We start from the raw sequence: 21,572 nt of genomic DNA, 5'->3' as shown, positions 1-21,572 counted from the left end.
ATTACTGCCTATCTACCATAGCCTGAGCACAAGGTATAGTGGGAGTTTAGCCATCACTGTACCTGGAATAAAAATTGACTTCTGTGTTGTGAAAGTTTTGTAGTTTTTTTAACCTTTTAAAATAGATTTAAGCGTCATGATTTACAATCCATTGTGCTTCAGATAGTTGGAATAGAGTTGGGAGTCTTATATCTGGGCCTGCATGATATCCTCTGAGCCTCCTGTCCTCTTACAAAGCCTCATGGGATGGCCAAGAACTGAAGCAGCTTTGGAAGGAATTTGGTGGATGCTGTCAAGCTGAAAACTGACTTCATGATACCTTATAAAACATGGCTGCCTACTCATCTCTCTTTGTTCTTCCTACAGTAATAAGCAAAATAATCAGTAAAAATTATGAGTACTGCTTTGTAAAAGCTTTAAGAATACAATGCATTTATCTGAGATTTAAATCTTATTCTGTATGAGTACTAGAATATAAATGCCCTGTCTTTATGACTACCTTCAGAGCTTCTTACAATGTCATGCATCCTGTGGGCATCAAGGAAAAATATTATTACTCTAATGATTAGCTTGCTTTATCACAGGACTTTCAGCCTAGAGGAACCTAGGGCTCTTTACCAATGATAACTTAGAGATACTTCATCTATTTCAGTGTGTATATTACTAGAATAAAATGGAGTGCTCACTAAAATCCAGTATATATGTGCCAGAGTATGAGAAGTCAAAAACATAATTAAAGTAGGACTAATGATTTAAATGAGGCAGGCTGCATTTACCTCACTTGTATTGGAATTTGGGTAGGATTAAGTTCAATTAAAAATATATGTTTCTTATCCAGGAAAATGATACTACTATCAGTCTGGGAAGGAGAAAAGGGGGCAAAGGGAAATGGTTAACTGAGAAAATACCACTAATATTTCTGACTGATGAAGGTACAAATTATTTCAACTAATGAAACATAGTCAATTAATGAATAGCAAAACTTTAGATCTTGTATGTTCTATATCCTTGCACAATAAAACCTTGTATTTGCTTTGCAGAATGGTAATGGTCATACTCAAATGATCTTTTCTCTCATTATTTAATTTAATTTAATTAATTTATTTATTTTACAGGGCAATTGGGGTTAAGTGACTTGCCAGGGTCACACAGCTAGTATGTGTTAAATGTCTGAGGCCGGATTTGAATTCAGGTCCTCCTGAATCCAGGGCCGGTGCTCTATCCACTGCGCCATCTAGCTGCCCCCTCTCATTATTTTAAACAACAGTAAAACAGTAATGAAAACTTTAGTTTGAGATTTTGAATGACCCATTTCATGTGAGTTATTTTCTAGGTAGAAAAATATGGTAGTTTCTAGGTAGTGAATGAAAAGCAAAGTAAGTTTAAATATGTTTTCCACCGTATGAGCCCATTTTGTACATATATACATGTCTATATTATATATTTATACACTGTCATACAGTGAGGAAAGCAGAAGTATATTTCCCAGTTTTAAAAGTTTTCATTGATTGCATTGGGTTGGACGTCTAAATTTTGTCCAATTAAGTAAATATAGGGTCAGAATTTTCTGATTTGGAAATCTTCAATAATGACTGTACAAATATGAAGAAATTACAAAGTCCAGTTTGGGAACAGTAAGCCAACCATAGGGTCTGGAAATTGGAAAATCAGTATAAACCTGGATTTTGGTAAACTGGAAGAAGTCTCCTTGGGAATTGTCTATTATCTAGTCCAAGCCACAGAGAGCTTGCATTCTGAGGACAGGAGGAACATTTAGGAATGTTAACTTCATTACTCTTTTCTTTTTCCCCAACCCAGTAGACAGTCAGAGAAGGGCTGTTTTTCTGTAAGTATATTTGTAGTCCCTTTATAAGATCTCCCACAGGCCCATTTCTATCAATGACTTCATCCCTTAGTTCATTAGAAATTATTTTCTTTTATACTAAACTTTTAAGACAGAGTTTGAGTTTTGACCCACATTTTAATCCCACAGGGATTCTAACTGTGGGAGAGAACAGGAGAATGAAGGATCTGTTCTTTTTGAGCTGTCCTGTTGATTTATTTGGCTAAACTTTAGGGTTGTGGAAGGTGACCCACTCAGACCAATAGGTGATATTTTAAAGCCATTTAAGACCCAGGATAAATGCTGCCAGAGCTGACAACTGATGTATATATCTTTACTACCAGTTGTCAGGGGTGTGCCAAGTATTGCACATATGTCAGTGATTAATTCATTTGATTTACTCATAGGAAATAGAGAGCACATAGGAAACACTTTCCTCTTTAGTCGGAAACAGAGGCACACACATTGGCACCAGTCTGTAGTCTTAGCTTTACTCTGTTAAGCCATCTAGCATGGCTTCACCTTAAACTTAAGTGAGGAAATCATCGATTTTAAAGCTGAGAGAAACCTTTACAGCTCTAGACCAAAGCTTTTTCAAACTGTGGGTGTAACTGAATGTGAGGGTCCTGAAAAATTTGGCAACAGTAAAAGGTTATGTGTATCTATTTTGTATACCTATATACCCATGGCCATATTCAAATTTCTCAGGTGAAAGGGGGTTGTGAGTGGAAAAAATTTAAGAAGCTCTGTCCTAGACTAACCCCCTTTGTAAAACAGATTAGGAAATTCAGGCCCACAGAGATGAAATAACTCAAATTTGCTCAGCTAGTCAGTGTTATATCTAAAGCTAGCTTTCAGGCAACTTCACACCCAGTGCCCTTAAATCTCATGCATTCTCTTTATGATCAGACATCATCTACTAGATTGTATGCTTCCTGAGGGGAGGGACCATGTTTTGGTTTTTTAAAAAAAATTCAATATTTATGTTTTTCCCAGCACTGACTTAGCGCAGTACATATTAGGTAATAAATGTTGAATCCTTGGTGTCCTAGGGACTGATTATCATATCATTATGTGCCTTATTGGTTTCTTTTGCTTTAATCCTTTTTTTTCTTGCTTGCCTTTTTTTTTTTTTTGTGGGGCAGTGAGGGTTAAGTGACTTGCTTTGTCAGGGTCACGCAGCTAGTAAGTGTCAAGTGTCTGAGGTTGGATTTGAACTTGGGTCCTCCTGAATCCAGGGCCAGTGCTTTTATCCACTGTGCCACCTAACTGCCCCCACCCCCATTTTAACTTTTTTTTTTTAAATAAGCCTTTATTTCCCACTTAGCTAGATGAAGACATACGCCAGTTAGGTTTTTGTGAGCCAATACAAGATGACAAGAAAGGATTATAGTAGAAATTTGGGGAAGCTTATCAGAAATGTTTAAAAACTTGGAAGCCTTACATTTTTACCCATATAGTTTAGTCCCCGCAAGTATATGAAAGGGTTTGAAGCAGTCCTGCTAAGACCAACACAGGCATGAGAGCCATTTAAAAAAATTCATTTGCTTTAACTCTTTTCTTAAAACCATCAGAAGTAAAAGGAAGTGAAAAACAAATTAGAACATTTTACTACATAATGCCTCTGGTTTTAAAAACAAACAAAAGTGGGTTAAGTTATTGAGTGAAATGAAATATCTGTATTATTGGTGAATTTCATTTATCTGTGCTATATACTACATGGATAGCTGAGCACTAACCATAATGTATTTCATCCCAATTTCAAACTTCTCAAATGCTTGAGAAGCTAGGTTGTGTAGTGGCTAGAGTACTGAACCTGGAGATAGGAGGACCTGAGTTAAAATCTAGCCTCAGATACTTACCTGCTGTGGGACCTTGGGCAAGTCACTTAACTCCTCTTTCTGCTTTAGTTTCCTCAACTGTAAAATGGTAATAATAATAATAATACCTACCTCCCAAGGTTGTTCGTGACAATCAAATGAGATCATATTTGTAAAGCACTTATCACAGTGCCTGGCACAGAGTAAGCTCTTAACAAATGCTTGTTTCTTTCCTTTCATTTACTCTGTATATGTCTCGTATGTACCTCTTTGAGTGCCTCTTTGGTGTACTACTTTTATCTGTAGCTCACTCTTTACTCAGGCATGCTTAGTTCTATAGCTTTCTGTGATGCTAAGATGAAGTCTCCCCTTTGGTTCTGACTGTAGCAAAGCCCTTATATTTTTATGGTGTGCTAGGTACTGAATGAATATCTGGGATATGGGAAATTGGAATTACACTTGTTCACCTGGTGTTCATTATGTAGTTTGTAGAAATGGAAAACAAATGAGTGGCTTTATAGATTCATTTGATTGTTTTTAATTGACATTTTGAAAAGACTGATAGACTTTGCTTACCATTTTATGAAAGCTTTATCTAGCTTCCGTGTATCCTTTGTTAGATTATATTTGTACAATAACTGACAGTAGTTCTTTCTCTCTGGGGCTCACCCTCCTAAGTAGGCCTGTGTCCTACCACTTTACACGAAAGGACTAATAATTCTAGGACTGGTCCATTAAATTGCTGGCTCTGTTGATTGGCAGTTGTTGTCACTTTCTGGTACTTAAAATGATTTCTATTCTTTTCTGTCTCCAGATTAATCTGAATAAGGTTGGAGAGTACTGGTGGAGTGCTATCCTGGAAGGAGAGGAGCAAATTGACATTGACAAAATAAATAAGGAACGTTCAATGGCCACAGTGGATGAAGAGGAACATGCTGTACTGGATAGACTGACCTTTGACTACCACCAAAAACTACAGGGCAAACCCCAGAGCCATGAGCTGGTATGAGCCCAGATTGATTTTTCTTTAAAGAAATACAAGGAGATACTTTTCAAGCAGCAGCTTACTTTCCCAGCAAATACTTTAGGTTTTATGTCATGCACATGAATAGGTGAAACAGAAGAGCAAGGAATAGAAGAAATAGAGAAGATATAAAGAATTTAGGGAATTCCCTAATGTGCTCTTGGGAAGAACTGCTTTTTCATGTTGTTTTTTACTTTTAGGTATCATGTGCGTGCGCGCGTGCGCGCGCACACACACACACACACACACACACACCCTTTTTACTCCAATATTATGTCCTTGTTTTCTAATGTGTTACAACTCACATTTTTCTCTAGTGCCCTGGAGTCAGAAGGAAAACAACATAAAAATTATGCTGCCATCAGAACTAAGAATCTGACCAGTGCAAATTAACAGTGATCAAATAAACAGGGAATGTTTGGCTACAGAGGATGGAGAAGATGGTGTTGTCATGGATAGACTGACCTTTGACAGCCATAAAAAACAACAGGACAAATTCCAGAGCCACAAGCTAGTCCAAGCTCTGATTGGGACCAAATGTTTTTACATTGGTCTTTTTGACCAGTTGTTTTTTGATCTGTGACACTTCCTCCACTGATGCACATCAGCAGCACCTTGGAAATGTCACGTGTAGCTCAGTGAATAGGAGGTGCTAGGACATAATTACTTTAAATTAAGTAACAAAGATGTGTGTTAGCTTTAATGAAGTACATTGTTAACTTACCAGCTCTGGGTTAGCCAGAGAAGCCAGTACATGAACCAAGTCCCACTTCACTGATTATGCACCAGTGAGACCTGTTATAGATCCTTCCTGTTCAGGTGAAATGGAAAACAAATGAGTGGCTTTATAGATTCATTTGATTGTTTTTAATTGACATTTTGAAAAGACTGATAGACTTTGCTTACCATTTTACGAAAGCTTTATCTAGCTTCCGTGTATCCTTTGTTAGATTATATTTGTACAATAACTGACAGTAGTTCTTTCTCTCTGGGGCTCACCCTCCTAAGTAGGCCTGTGTCCTACCACTTTACACGAATGGACTAATAAGCAGTTCAGGTGAAAGTCCTGTAAGAAGGAAGCTCAGGGTGGGGAGTATAGAGCTTTCAGGTTTGCTTACAAACCCAAAGAATATGCATGTACCCACCTTTTTAGTGGGAGTTTATAGGGGAGCAGAGGAGCAGTGGTGAAAGTAATGTAAAGATGCCAGCCAAAAACAAACATGAAGCTGCTTAACATCTGCCCATGATAGAGCCCAGTATAAACAAACTACTAGTAGGGAAAATTGGCCAATTGAGTATATAAATTCTGCCTTTCTATTTTTGTCATCTTAAGAGTGGGTAGTTAAGCAGGGAAGAAAAAACTTGATTTTCTCAGAAATTATTTTTAACTTGGCATTGTCCCACATAAGCAGTTAGTACCATTTATTTGAACTTCAGTGTGACAGTGAAATGTAAATTAAGCAGAAAATTTAGACTTGTTTGCATGTGGTAGAATTTGAAGAATACCTGACCTAATATATTTATTCTTTATTGTTGATTTTCCATTTATTTTTGTATTATAGATAGGGCCAGTGCTGAGCACAGTGCTTGGTACATAATCAGAGCTTAATAAATGGTTATTGACTGACTAAAGGGAACACTTCTAATATTCATGGCCTCTAGATTTTTTTTTTTAAAAGCTACCTTACCTTGTACCTGATTAGTTAGACTCAAATGACTTCATAATGACACCTACTGCTAAAATCTCTACCCTTAGGCGGATACTCATACAGTGATTGTTAGAGTTCTTCCTATCCCTTTTTTTACACACAAACTCAAAACTAATTTCATTAAAATGTGCTCTTTTCTCTCCTTTCCCCCAAATTCATATATTAAATAAATCTCTATAGGTAATTCCATCTTTTCATATTAAGAATCATTTACAAGACTTGCAGAACTATATACTCAGTGAAATGTAGCTCACTGATGAGATTTTTAAGCATGCCTCATATGCTTTTTAAAAAATCTATACAGTTAATTCTGTATGTATCCTAAATAGGCTGCTATATGTAGGACCTGAGAGTAACCTGGATCATAGGATTTAATTTAGATGGCCTTTAGATTGTAAGAATCTTTTGTTTTTAAAAGGACCCTCACTTTTGCACATATTTGGGCAGTTAGACTTAGTCCTACTTAGTAGCTTTCTTCTTTTAATTTTAATTTTTTTGTGAGGCAATGAGGGTTAAGTGACTTGCCCAGGGTCACACAACTAGTGTCAAGTGTCTGAGGCCGAATTTGAACTCAGGTCCTCCTGCATTCAGGGCCAGTGCCTTATCCACTGCGCCACCTAGCTTCCCCCAGTTGCTTTTCTTAGATAGGTTGCCCTTGTCCATTGGCTATCCAAAATGTAGAAGAGATTTGTTTGTAAACTTTTCTTGGGACTTAATAGAAGACAAAATGTTTTCGGTCTGATTAGTTTACATTCAATGGGATTAGAAAATAGTTGTCATTTGATTAAGATTAAAATGGAGTACCTAAATGCTACCTGCCAAAAGTAGGGCTTCACATGCCTGCTTGATGGATAGCAAATGGACAGTCTGGCAGGTCTATCAGCTTATCCAGATGTGAATCTATAAGAAACTGGATTATTAAAAATAAAATTGAATTTTTGTCATACAAAAGCATTCTAAATTAATTTTTCCATATTTTAATTATACTTCGACTGTTATTGCTGCAGTGGTCAGCTGCTTTATGGACTAGAGCTGTGCAGTTTGAGGAAAATTTCATAAGCCAATTTATTAGCTTCGTTGGAATGCTTAAAACAAATCAGATGTTTCCATCCAAAGGTGTATACTTTATTACTGATTATGTCCACTTAGTCTGCTTTCTCCCATCCCTACTCTCTTCAGGATATTTCTTCTCTGTCTTTATCCCCTCCCCCTCTGTCTCATTTCAGTTGTCTAGGCTTCCTAGAAGTGTCTAGAATAACTGACCTCATTTTGAATCAAAGGCTCAGCCCTTCTTCATAAGACCCTGCTTTCCAGGAACCTAAGCTGATTCTGGGAGAGTTTGATTTCTTCTCTCTTTCATGGTTTGTTCATTCAATTGCATTTATTAGTTGCCTACTATGTGCCAGGCATAGTGCTAGGTACTAGAGTTACAAAGACCCTGACACCCCCCCACTCCCCGCCCCAAATAGTCATTGCCTTCATTTCATCTTTGGAGAGGGCGTTTTGTTGTTTTGAAATCATCCATGAGCAAAGGACTTCTCATTTGGGGGCTAAAATGTTCCAACATAAAATGGGCCTGCTCGGGGGGAAAACTGTTTACCTTTTCTTTCCAGGATAGTAGTCTTTGAAGATACTCCATAGTATTAACACACAAAGATCAAATGATTCTGTGAACAACTATCACCTTTTCCACCCAAAGGCCAATGTTATTTTGATTTGATTTCAGAGAATCCACCTTGACCTAGAATCAAGTTAATAATGTTTTTTCTCCCCCAATTACATTTATTTATTCATTCATTCATTCATTCATTCATTCATTCATTCATTCATTCATTCATTCAAGTGAGGCAATTGGGGTTAAGTGACTTGCCCAGGGTCACACAGCTAGTAAGTGTTAAGTGTCTGAGGTCAAATTTGAACTCAGATCCTCCTGACTCCAGGGCCTGTGCTCTATCCACTGTGCCATCTAGCTGCCCCAAGTTAATAATGTTTTGAAGCTTACCTAGGGGAAGGTCAGGGGTGTTCATCTGTTCCAGAGTGAACCTAAGGATCCAGGCCTTACCAAGGGTGAACCCAGACTCCCAGATAGCACCAGATTTGGCTTAGTTTTCTTGAGATTCTCCAGACTAGGCACAAACCAGGGATCCTTAAGATTTCTTAGTACCAAATTAGAGCAGAACTAGTCTTCTAAAGTGGGAAAGTATGATACTATTTGCCTCTCTCACAATCATGTACTGTTATATCACATATGGTAGAAATGGAATACTTTCTCTGCATTGTCTTTTTACAGAGCAGGGTTTAGTTTCCACGTTGTGTATGGGGATTACTCAGCTAGACTGAGGTAAAGAAAACCAATCAGGTTCATGCTTATTTCCTTCTGGTCTCACCAGGAAGTGCAGATGGTAAGGATTAAGTTAAGAAGACAGGAAGCTGTCTCCTTAATTGTATAACTGAAAAGCAAATGAAGTGAAAATGATTTGAGATGAGTAATAAAATGAAGACCACAACAACCCGAAGAAGACACTCTCCTCAAACAGCACATACATAAAAACGAGGTCTGGAAAATTGTTTCTCTCACTTTTCTGTGTCTTTAAGAATCAGACACATTTTTTTCCAGGCCCTTATTTACATCCAAGCTCCTAACAGTGATTGAAAATGACAATGCCAATTACTATATTTGAACCATTAAATGATGAAACAGACATAGAAAGCAGATTTGTGTCTTCTATTGATATGTCTAATTACGTTTTCATATATAAGGAGCTCTGTAAGAGCATATATAAGAAGACTGCTATCAAAGAATCATAAGTCACGGCTATAGTTATTAACTGACAGACTTCCTCCAGAATTATTATTAATAATAATAGCTCACATTTATAGAATATTATAAAGGTTTACAAAGCACTTTCCTTGCAATGATCAAGAAGTGAATGTATCTTTTAGTCTGTGAAGAAAAGAGTTTGGGCATTACTCTTTGTTGGAGAGCACTTGCTTTGTGGAATTGGCAAATTCTGTTATGTGGAGTAGATAATATTTTGGACTAGGGAGTCAAGAAGACCCAAGTTGAAATTCTGTTTTTTACATTGATTAGCTGTGTAATCATAGATAAGTGATTTAATTCCTCCGAGTCTCAGCTTCCTCACCATAAAATGAGGATGATAATATCTGTAGTTCCTACATCACTGGATTGTTAAATTCAAATGTGGTCATGTATATAAAGCACTTTGAAGCTTTTAAAACACTATTTGAGGGGCAGCTAGATGGCGCAGTGGATAAAGCACTGGCTCTGGAGTCAGGAGGACCTGAGTTCAAATCCGGCCTCAGACACTTAACACTTACTAGCTGTGTGACCCTGGGCAAGTCACTTAACCCCAATTGCCTTACTAAAAAAAAAAAAAAACACTATACGAATGACAATTGTCAGTAATACTAATATTTTCCACTTAATGTCAACTTCCAAAGCATTATATTAGTATGATATGTCCTATTACTGTTCCTGTGGTACAGACTTTTGGCAATCATATTTTAGATAGACATGGACCACTGAAATATTCCTCAGTCAAGAAACACATCTAGGCCATCCTCTATCTAGTACACTAATTCATATCCCAAAGAAGTTCTGGATAGCTGGCTGCTTTCCTAATTTCCAAATTATGTTTCTGGCATTCCAGGTAAATTATGAGGATTTTTTGGTCTTTTTCCTTATCTGTAAAATGAGGCTAAGAATACTAGTACTACTGGCATTGGAGCTGAATTTATTGCAAAAAAACATAACCCATAGATTTTAAAGTGTTATATAAATGTGAGTTATAATTGTTAAAGTGATAATTTTCTGACAACATTCTTGTCATAATTTGAAATTCTCTGTAATCTTCTTTTTGGGGGATCAATTACTTTTAACTATTTTCCATGTTTAGTTGTAGTAGAATTACTTATCTCGGAGGCGATAGTATTCTTTCTAGATTGCATTCAAATTCTAGTATGTGTTTGCCTCATACTTTATCTCAGATATGTATAATTATTTAGTAAACATTTGTTAAATTTCTGCTATGTATATTGCCCTGTGAACCAAAAAGTAGACATTGACATGATCTCTGTTCCTGAAAACAGATAAGGCAAATCTGTCTCTCTCAATCTTTCTCTCTGTTTCTCCCTGCCTCCTTCCCTCCCTCTCTTTCTCTATTTCTTTAACTCTCTCTCTTCCTCCTCCTCCTCCTCCTCCTCCATTTCTCCTTCCTCTCCCACCTCCTGCCATGTGTATAGTTTGAGTAGACGCACTTACTAATTTGCTGACTAATCTACACTCAGTTCCCTGTAGGCTAGCTCCTAGTGAAGCAAAGCTACTCTGACTTTTCTTGAATTTCTGGCTATGGACTAGGCCCAGAGCAGACTTTTATAGTCTAGTTACAAGTCCCTTACCCTGCTGTAATTTCGTAAGTGAGCCGAGTCCACCAAAATTCCTTAATATATCTTTTAGTATTAGACTCTTTAACTTAGGGGCATCCCACTGGTTCATGGTTACCCAATGTATGATCATGGGCCTGGGCTCTAGGAGTAGCACTTAGAGTGTGTCGTTCTGTGTTACACTGTAAAAAGTAGCATTTGATGCTCTGGGAACAGCACTTAACTGAAAAGGCCATTAGGGCAAAATCTCTACTGACAGAAAAGATCTGATGAGAGGAGAGTAGTGGGAAAGAATGCTAGACAGGAATGGGCTGGCTAGCATTGAGGCAGCATAAAGTCATGTAGTAGGAATAGAAATGATCAGTGATCATCAACCAAGAAACCTCATGTTAGAATAAACATGTGGGTATTCATAGCATTTATAAGGCAGAGGGAAATCATACATCAGTATACAGAGGAATACACATGGCCAGGAATTAGACTTCAATGAAGACTCCCATCACAGTGCACCAGAAAGCTGCCTGAAGCATGACTCTGCCAAAGAAGCAGAAAGGTGTCCGAGGCAGAGCAGAAGCAAACAAGCAAGGACCATTCTCCACAACACATAGGGAAACCTCTCTAGCCTGTTACTGTATAATTGATGTAATTTCTAAAATCCTACTTAGAAGATGATTCTTTTATTTTAATCTTTAAAAAAGTTTTATTGATGCCATTTGTTTTTTATACCACAGTTATTTTCTGATATACTATTTCCCCACCCTCTTAGAACCCTCCTTTATAATGAAGAAAAACAATTAAGCAAAACCAGCCAAGACAGTGATTGACTTTATCGCATATACAGCTCTAAAACTGTGGTTCCCCACTTCTCAGAGAGGAAGAAAATATGTTTCTGGGACCAAGATTGGTCCCTGCATTTAAGCTGAGAGTAGATGCCTTGCTGTGTTATTGGTTACAATTGCCTTTGTGTATTTATGCTCTTGGTCCTGCTTTCTTTGTTATCTGTCAGTTCGTACTAGTCTTCCAATGTTTTTCTAAATTCATCACAGCCCAGTAATATTCCATTACATTTATGCATCACAGCTTGTTCAGTTACTTTTCTTTTTTCTTTTTTTTTTAGTGAGGCAATTGGGGTTAAGTGACTTGCCCAGGGGTCACACAGCTAGTTAGTGTTAAGTGTCTGAGGCTGGATTTGAACTCAGGTCCTCCTGACTCCAGGGCCGGTGCTCTATCCACTGTGCCACCTAGCTGCCCCCTGTTCAGTTACTTTTCAACTGATGGGTAATCACTTGTCCATGAAAAGACTCTTTTTTTTTTTTTAAACAGGAGGAATTGCAAGTTAGAAACAACACAGAGTTATATAGTAAAGAGTTGTGTATCTCTCTTCATGGCTTTATTACCTCTGTAGGTGCCATTTGTTTGTAAATTCAGTGTTGGAGATCCCAGTCTCCTGAAATCTGATTAGAGAAACATTTGCTCACAGGTGGGAAAAATTTTCAATAAAAAACAAAACATAATTTTCCTTAATGGTGTCTATTTGACTTCAGTCCAGGTAGCTGCATTTCCTAGACATGCTGCAAAATTAGTGCTGATGTCATATGATACCAGATTATTAAATATATATATATGTATACATATACATGTAGATAATATTAAGATATACGAATAGACATTTAATTTTTTAACACTTCATAGAGAGCTACATGGGTTAGTTAGATACAAGAAGTTGAGAGTAACCATCATTAATTCCTTGGAGACATTACTAAAGTATCTACAATTTGCTTGGTTGATTTTTTTTTTAATTTTAAAATTTTTTTAGTGAGGCAATTGGGGTTAAGTGACTTGCCCAGGATCACACAGCTAGTAAGTGTTAAGTGTCTGAGGCCAGATTTGAACCCAGGTACTCCTGACTCCAGGGCCGGTGCTCTATCCACTGCACCACCTAGCTGCCCCTGCTTGGTTGATTTTTTTTTTTAGTGAGGCAATTGGGGTTAAGTGACTTGCCCAGGGTCACACAGCTAGTAAGTGTTAAGTGTCTGAGGCCGGATCTGAACCCAGGTACTCCTGACTCCAGGGCCGGTGCTCTATCCACTGCGCCACCTAGCTGCCCCTGCTTGGTTGATTTTTAAAAGCTGTAATCCTTCTGCAGGAACTTTGCAGCCCAAGGAAAAAGCTTTATATATCAGGTACCTTAGAAAGTTGCTCTGGTCCTGACTGTTTAGAGATATGAGTTTTATTCGTCTTATATTTTCAGTGAGTTGGGAGGTCAGTAGTTTATCATGTCACTGATCTTTGAGCCTTCTATAAACAGTTTTCCTGGCAAGTGGTATGGCCGTCATAGCCCTGTCTCTAGCCAGTCCTTGTGTACCCTTGCCTAAATGTGCCCTTTATCAGTTCATTCTGAGAAATAGAGAAATTATCCCTTAGTACTAAAGGCCACATCCTTGTGTTGGTGTAGTTTCTCCTAAAAAGTAACCAATCCAAAAAAAATAATAAAAAATTAGCCAATCACTGTCACGGAACATCCAAGGGAATCTTTGAAGAAATTATTTGAGAAGAAAAAGCCAGGTCAGATCAATTGGGACAGACTCTATCTTGAGTGAAGCAGCTGAATTGTGCATGGTCCTGGGGCTTTATCTCCACTGATTTGCTCTTCCTCAATTAAGGATGCCTCTGATTCCATTGATGTCTGATAGTTTCCAAGGGGCCATACACTGGGAGGAGCTAGGTTGCAGTGAAGTACAGCCCTCATGGAGAGTTTAGCAAGGTCATTTAGCTGGGTCAGAGGCAGGTAAGCAGGAATTGGTTCTCCATTACTACAGTACAGTTCTTAAAACATATAGGGGAACTTTCTGGCATCTGTTACTATGCAGCACATAATGAAATAATCTGTTTGGTTTGACTAGAGCAGTTTGGTTCATTAAGACTAGTTGTATGCAACTGCTTAATCATCCTATCCCATTTGTGGAAAAGTAGGAGCCATACTCTTGATCAGGTAGGGGATAGGAATTAGGGACTAAATCTGTGATTTCATTATCATGGGGAACTCTCTTCATCTTCTCCCCAACTTGTAGTCTTAGAGAGTTGTCTAGAGCACAGACAGGTTACAACTTGAACCCAGGCCTTCTTGGGTTTGAGGCCAAATCTCAGCCTACTCTGCCATGCTGCTCTGTTGCTCAGAGTTGTTCCTAAATTGGTGTAGGTGAAAGGCAGAGACAGTGGTTTGAAATTACCTTTGCTTTATACCACATTTTGAATTTTGGACAGAGATGCCTGATGGTATTAAAAAAGGAAATGTATTCCAAAGAGTATCTAATATGTCTATTCTGTAGTGGCAAGATGGAAGGTATCAGCTGTTGAAAGCTTGCTCTGTTCTGTATGGTCTTAAAAGCCCCACATAAGTGACAGCAGGCCAGTAATATGAGCCAAATCACATTCTTTTCTGTCTATTGACAAAAATTAACCAAAAGAAGCAAGAAGGAATCATGCCTATTGATTGAAAATCTGCTTTGGGGTATGGCGGGGGGGGGGGGGCGGGCTTTACAGTATCATACAGTGATATTAATTTTTCTTTTTTTTTTCTTTTGTTTGTTTGTAGAAAGTCCATGAAATGCTGAAGAAGGGATGGGATGCTGAAGGCTCCCCCTTCCGAGGCCAGAGATTCGACCCATCCATGTTCAACATCTCCCCAGGGGCTGTGCAGTTTTAATGACAAGAAGGAAAAGAAACTCACTCGAGTCAAGCATTTGGAAATAGAGAATAAGGCAGAGAGAGGCCTTTTTGTGTGGGCTCTTTCCCTCCTGCTTTTCCTCCATGACTCCCATGCATGCCTGGGACTCATCTTGTCCACCCCATATCCATCTTTCTTTTCAAGGGGTGTTCGGATACTCCAGCCTCACCCCCTCCTCCAGACCCTTCCTGGCTGTTTGAGGGAAGAAGGGGGGAAAGTAGAGGGAAGGTTAATGCATAGCAACTGCTATGGCTGATGCCAAGTTAGGAGATTTGTTATGCATGAGGGAGATGCCCTAGCAAATACAGGATTACATACTCCCGTCACCACGGTAACCAGCCACTGCAAGCCGCATTTTCTTTCCTTCTGTGTTCTCTGCTTGCTGTTGTTTTGGTGCGATTCTGCTCAGTTCTCTTTAGGGGGTGGGGAGGGAGGGTTGGGGGTGGGGGGTGGGAAGGGAGTTGCTATCGCTGGGTTTTTTCCCTGCAGTTGTTGAAGTGATTTGAAGTTGTGTGACTTACGTGCGCTGATGAAAAGCAGTTCTGTGATGGCTGCTTCAGGCTGTACTGTTTCAGGAAGCCCCTTAGTTTGGCCTTTTGTTTAAAGACTCCACATTCAGTCTTGCTCATCAATTTGTCAAGTCCTATTTTTTCCTGCCTTTGGGTGCCTCCCAGGCACTAGCAGTAGGAGGTTGAAGCTGCCCCCACAGTGGCAGAAACCTGCCTAGTTGGGATTCTGGTATCTTTATTTGTTGCTCTCTTATTGAACCAGGCCCAGATACTGGAAGGAAGTACACGTTCTTCCAGCAAAGGATCAGCTGCAGGTAGGGATTTCTGTCTCAGAAGAGTGCAGGATATGGCTCTAGATTCTAATCATGGCTTTCTCTGAAGCCAGGAAAGGTTAGCCCAGCACCTGTTCATCCCAGTGTTGGCCACACACTGTATCCCACTCTCGTCTGAGTAAAGGGACTTCTAGCTGCCGCAGTTCTTCTGTGTTTATCCTCAAGTCTCTTTTCAGCCCCAATGATCCACAACTTACATTTTGTTTACATACATCTCCTGGATGAATGTAGAGTTCAGTGGGAGGCAGGACAGTCTCTGGGAACAGAGGAGAGATTTCAGCATATAACGAATGATAGCTTTGCCCTCTTTTGAAGGGCTCAAAGCAGTGGAAATCCTCAGGTGATTAATGGGTAGCCTGCATAGGATATCATTGATGCCCCCCAGGGTCTCAATGGAATCATTACTGTCCCTGAAGAATAATTGCAGCAAGGATAGGGATAAGGACGCAGGTTCCAGTGTGAGGAGCAGACACAAGCAGAAATGTCAGGAACTTAGTGCTCTCAGAATCATCCTCTGGATGAGCAGGATGCAGTTTATATCTTTGTTCCCATCTGTTTCTACTGTGCAACAGTGGTCACTGCTCACTTGGTTACTTAGGAGAAAGAACATTTAAAAAAAAATTTTTTTTTTTGAGAACATTTTTAACACCTAAAAACAATTGTCTAGCTAACCTATGCTATTGACAAGGATGGGACCTCCACTTTAAAAACTGCTTACAGGTGAGCCAGCCTGCTTACTGTTCCTTCTGAAATCTAGGAGCAAATACTCTTTAGTTCTTTGCTTCCTCAGAGACACTTGTTTTTCAGTGTTCCTTAAGAATAGAACAGATTCTATCACCATTAGCTCAGAATACATAAAAACAACCCACTGTTTATTAAATCTTTATCCCCAACCCATCTGACCACTATTCAGAAAGTAAAGCCTTCAGGTTCACCTAGCATCGCATATCTGATTAACAGATAATCCAGGAATGGAAATTAGGTCATTTTTTTCTGAGTTCTTAGAGAAATGTTTCTTTACCTCAGAACCCACCCCAATTTATAGTCTCCCAGAATTAATGCCTATATATTCTTATTGTGACCTTTTTCTGAAAGAATGATAGACTGATTTTTATGGGCCTAGTAGTTCCTCATGCTCACCCACTCCAATAAGGATGGTGGCTGGGTCCAACAGCTAAGTAGTGATCTCAATAAGGCTGTCATTTCAGTCAGTTGCTGACTTACAACTTATTTCCAGCCACTCCATTTCCCTGGAGTTCTTATAAGAAAGCTGCTCAACTCTTATCCCCAGGTAACTTTCCACAGGACATGTCACCTTTTTCTGCAGAAAAGACCAAGATCATCTTCTCAAGTTAAATAGTGGATCTCTTCAGAATCAGAAATGTTAAGGTATCCAGGTGGTATTGGGGGTAACATCAGCTTATTCCAATTAAAGACTCCTAAAAAGCCTAAAAGATATTTCCTTTGGGGGAAATGATGGCAGATACCGTTATGTTGTCTGATGGGGTTTGTCACTAAGGCTGTGGTTTTTATGAATTAGAGTAGAACTGTTCTCTAGTAACAGAGCAAAAATAACAAAAATCCATTACCTATTATGAGAGCCTTGTGCTTTGAAACTTGCTAATGCAAGGGTCTCTGCTCATTTCTCTCTGAGGTCACATGAAAGAGAGGGAAGCTAATACACCCTCATTCCAAAATAGCATATCACAGAAAGAGTGCTCTTATGTTTAAAAAGACTCCTTTGTTTTTAATTTTTCAATGACATTTATACGTACCTCTTGAACTTTGTCCATCCCTCTTGCTGTTCTTAGCATTTTTCTAGTTCACAGTTATGCCACCTCCTTAAGCATCCATGGTATAGGAGCTTTGCAGAAGGGCATATGTGGTTTGGCTAAAGCAGGGACAACAGATAATCTATCCATAAGCTACTGGAAGATTTTTAAAAATTACTCACTTCTATTGTAAATGTTGTTCTCCCCAGGGCATCATTTGGTTGTGCCCTAATATGGCTCAGGTCTTCTCTCTTCTGTTAGGAGGTATCAAGTGATAGAAGCTCTACTAGCATGCCCCTATTAAAAGAAATGAAACCACTATACAAAAATAGGACCTTTTAGGGGTGTGTAATTACATTACAGAAGGACTCACAGAAAGAACCCTTTTAGTAGCAAGCTTCTCTGGTGCATGGTAAGTGACTAGACTTGTAAGACTTGGACTTAGACCCACCTTTCCAGGACAGACATTAATCACATCTGTCTGTATATCACATCTATATCCCCTTCTCTGTAATTATTTGTTCTCTTCTTAAACCTCTGTCCTACCCTTTCTGTCCATGTGCCAGTCCAGCCCTCTAGAGTCAGTGCACACTACCTGTTTTCGTTGTTTTAGAACCAACAACAGCAACTTGGCCACTAAGTTTCATCATCAGAGATTCTGAGGAAAGCAAGGCAACTCACTTCCCTTCTCTATGGGAGCCAAAGAGAGTAGGGCGTGCTCCATTCTGAGGCCGCTCTCCTTCACACACTCCACGTTTCTGTGTTGGTTTGCAATAAATCTGTATTTAAGCAGCTTGGTGTCTTTGTGTGAGATTTGATGCTGAAAAAATTTCTTCTATGTTGATGATTAATTGTGACATATCATTTCAAGATCTCTGGGGCCAGGTACACAGGAAACACTGTTAATGAATTAATATTAGGTGGTTCCCACCCACTAGCACTCATATTATTTGTTTGGACTGCCAGCGTGCACTGTGCTTGGAAGTCTAATGGGGTTTCGAACTATCTAGGTGCAAATAGAGCATTAGTGCATTTTGGCAGATGATACCTGAATTATATATTAAACTCCACATCTGAATAGTGCTTGCAATAACCTTATCTTCTTAGAACTCTTCCATTGAAAGATCCCTCCCAGTTAAAAAGAATTCAGGTGAGATTGCATGTCCTTGCCTCTGCATTTCTTTCGGGGAGTCCCATAAATAATAATACTGATATCCAGGAAGCAAACTTTTTTGTTCCCACTTATACTGTAGACCCTCCAACTTAGTATTTTGCCATGTATTACTTAGGAAAAAAATCGTGTTTTCATTACCTTATAAATACCCCCCACCTGCTGAATGTTGGCGTTATCATCCTTTGGTATACCATATCCCATACTCTAAAGATGGAAGTGGAAGTGGAATTTTAGGAAATGAGGAAATATTATAACAATTTGTGTGTTAAAAATAGCATGGATTTTCTCCAGAACAGTGGACATCCCCCTCACTGGGGGTCTCTGAGCAAAGGCTTGATATGAGTATGTTGTAGAAGGAATTCTTATTCAGGTATGGTTTGGACAAGGTGGCCTTTAAGATTCTTCCAATCCAGTGATCATATTCTCTGATAATGTAAATGATAAACATTATGTACCATGCAGTCCTACAAACTCATTTATGTATACTTTAAAACTATAGTGTTGGGGGCAGCTAGGTGGCGCAGTGTATAAAGCACCAGCCCTGGATTCAGGAGGACCTGAGTTCAAATCCGGCTTCAGACACTTAACACTTAGTAGCTGTGTGACCCTGGGCAAGTCACTTAACTCCAATTGCCTCACACACACAAAAAAAACCCCTCAACCCAAACTATAGTGTTAAGAGTGGGCAGTATGGTATAGTAAAAACACACACACACACACACACACTCTCTTGGAACCAGAATACGTAAATCCTGACCGTTACAACTTTGTAGTTTGGGGCAAATCACTGCATGGCCTCAGAGCATAGAGCTTAGAAGTAGAGTTGAGAAGACACAGGTTCAAATCTTACTTCAGATCTTTACTGGCTATGTGACCCTAAACAAATCACTTAATATCCTTAAGTTTTGTTTCCTCATAAAATAGCACCTACCTCACAGGGTTGTTGGGGGAATCGTATGAGACTATGTGAAACACTTTGTAAACTTTAAAGCATTATGTAAAGTCAGGCTGCTGTTATTTATTTCTCTGATTCCTGTTTTCCTCATCTGTAAAACGAAGTGGTTGGACCAAGTGGCCCTTTAAGGTCCCTTCCAGCTCACATATTGTATGATCCTTTAGTTAATTAGGTGAACTATTAAACAAAGTGCCCTACCTATTTTAAGTCAGGCCTAACAATTCAGAACCACACTGGATCCACCCTGGGATAAATCCTCAGTCTATTCTTAGGCTTCCAAGGCCATCATTACAACTAGATCTTCCAATGGTCATGAGAAGAGGAGTTACTAAAAATCACATATTCAGTATTGTGACTCTAAAGTTTGAGGCAAGACTGGATTTTCTGATTACCTGAACAGGCCCTTCCTGCTCCACACAGGCAGATACACAGAGGAGAGCTTTAATTGCCTGGAGACATCCAAATTTTGCTTGGCTTGTGCTTCAGGGTACAGCACAGCCCCCCAAAGTCAGCAGTGTTTGGAAGGATAGGTTATGGGCAAGATCATATTGATGATGTAAGCAGGGCAAGTAATATTGTTGTCCCTATAATCTCTCCCCACCCCTGGACCACTTTTATAGAAATGAAAATTGATAAGGTAAACATTAAAGGCAGCCTTGGGAGTGAAAAGAAACCATATAGATGTATTGCATTGTGCATCCTAAGGGGTGTGTGTGTGTGTGTGTGTGTGTGTGTGTGTGTCTGTCTGTCTGTCTGTCTGTCTGTAGAACTGACAGTCACCTAGGTGAGAGTTTTGAGGTTAATTGTACGTATATGAACCTCTGCCCTGTTAACATCACCTGATAGTATTGTTAGATTAGCCAATTGTAGTATCATAGATTTAGAACTAGAAGGGGTCTCAAAGGTCATCCATCCCTTTTTTTTTTAGATAATGAACTGAGGCCCAGAGAGTTTAGGTGACTTGTCTAAGGCCACACAAGTAGTAATGGTTAAACTAACATTAAGTACTCAAACCCAGGTTCTCTGGCTCCAAGTGATCTACTGCATTGTACCTTATTGCAATAAATCATTTGTGGGCTGAAGGGGAAGTAAATGTTATCAAGAAGAAGGCCTTTCTCATATGACCCTAAAGATGTTTAAAGATTTCTGCATAAGATGGAAGTAGGCAGAAATTAAAGTAGCCCAGAAGGATAGATTTCAAACATATGGATACTCCATTTTCTCTGTGTCTCTCTATAAATGAATGATGAAAAAAGAAAAAGAAAAGAATCAGAATTGTAAGTGAGCACATTTACAGGAAGGATCAGTTGATCTTTAAAGAACCAAACTGAACTTGTGCCATTGGGAAACAAAGCCACCAACACCCCACCTCAAATCTGTTCCCTTGACTGGTCACCTGGGCAGAACTGGTCCTAACAAGATGACTGGATAATGAAAGCAGTTTCCATTTGTTCAGTGGGAAGAGAATACTGCCACAAGCTCAGAATCCAGTAGCAAGTTAGATTTTGTTCTGGCATATGACACGGGCAACCTCTCTGCCCAAAAGATTTAACACCCCCCTCCCAAGGCTATTTCCAAAATAAGAAATGGAGGGAGAAAAGGAACTCAAGTTGAAAAATTAGACGGAAATCCTAATGGAACCTAGTAACTTCTATATTTTCCACTATCAAAATTTTCACAATGCAAAAATAGCTTTTGAGGCCTGTGGGAAAAGAAACTTGAGAGTGCTAAACCTGAAGTTAGGGTGTTCTGGGTTTGAATCCTGCCTCAGATGCTTCATAGTTGTGTAGTTCTAGACAAGTCACTTAGCTTTTTGGGACTTATAGTTCCCTCATCTCTATGCGAAATACCTACTTTGGATTGTAGAGATCACATGAAATTAATGCGTGAAGCACTTTGTAGACCTTGAAGTGCTATATACACATGAACTATTATCACTTCTTTCTCGATTGTGCTGAAGATGGAGGACTGGCTTAAAATGCTGGCCCAATAGAACTTCATTAATCAGATTCCACTAATTCAGAATGTGTGATAAATTTTAAAATGGACTGGGCTAGTTTACCTTTTCCTAAGGTTAGAAAATTTGTGAAGCAAATGATGTAAATACAATTGCAGGAGCTATATTTAACATTAAACAAATGTGATGCCTCCAAGAATTTTTGAAGTTTATTTTAAAATTGACTAGTTATAAATCAGTCTCATCCTTCAAAGTAAGGTCATTTGTGCCTCTGACAACACTATTTGAATCCACTTTATGTATCTGAAAGAAATAAAGTGATTTTTTAAAAATGCTAAGACTTCAT

At 39.0% G+C, this 21,572-nt stretch overlaps 1 protein-coding gene across 1 annotated transcript in view; it reads left to right on the top strand.

The window, feature by feature from the left end:
* Nucleotides 1–14,946, top strand: part of NUDCD3 (NudC domain containing 3) — a 125,247-nt gene extending 110,301 nt beyond the window's left edge. Inside the window, exons 5-6 of the mRNA XM_043988373.1 lie at nucleotides 4,478–4,666; nucleotides 14,396–14,946. Of these exons, the coding sequence (XP_043844308.1) occupies nucleotides 4,478–4,666; nucleotides 14,396–14,506 (300 nt within the window). The 3' untranslated portion in view covers nucleotides 14,507–14,946. The remainder of the gene's footprint in view (nucleotides 1–4,477; nucleotides 4,667–14,395) is intronic.
* Nucleotides 14,947–21,572: the final 6,626 nt, after the last annotated feature.

This window comes from Dromiciops gliroides, chromosome 2 (genome assembly GCF_019393635.1).
Source record: "Dromiciops gliroides isolate mDroGli1 chromosome 2, mDroGli1.pri, whole genome shotgun sequence".
NCBI classification, from domain to species: domain Eukaryota; kingdom Metazoa; phylum Chordata; class Mammalia; order Microbiotheria; family Microbiotheriidae; genus Dromiciops; species Dromiciops gliroides.
The sequence above is the reverse complement of the archived record's forward strand: the minus strand, read 5'-3'. Positions and strand labels throughout refer to the sequence as shown.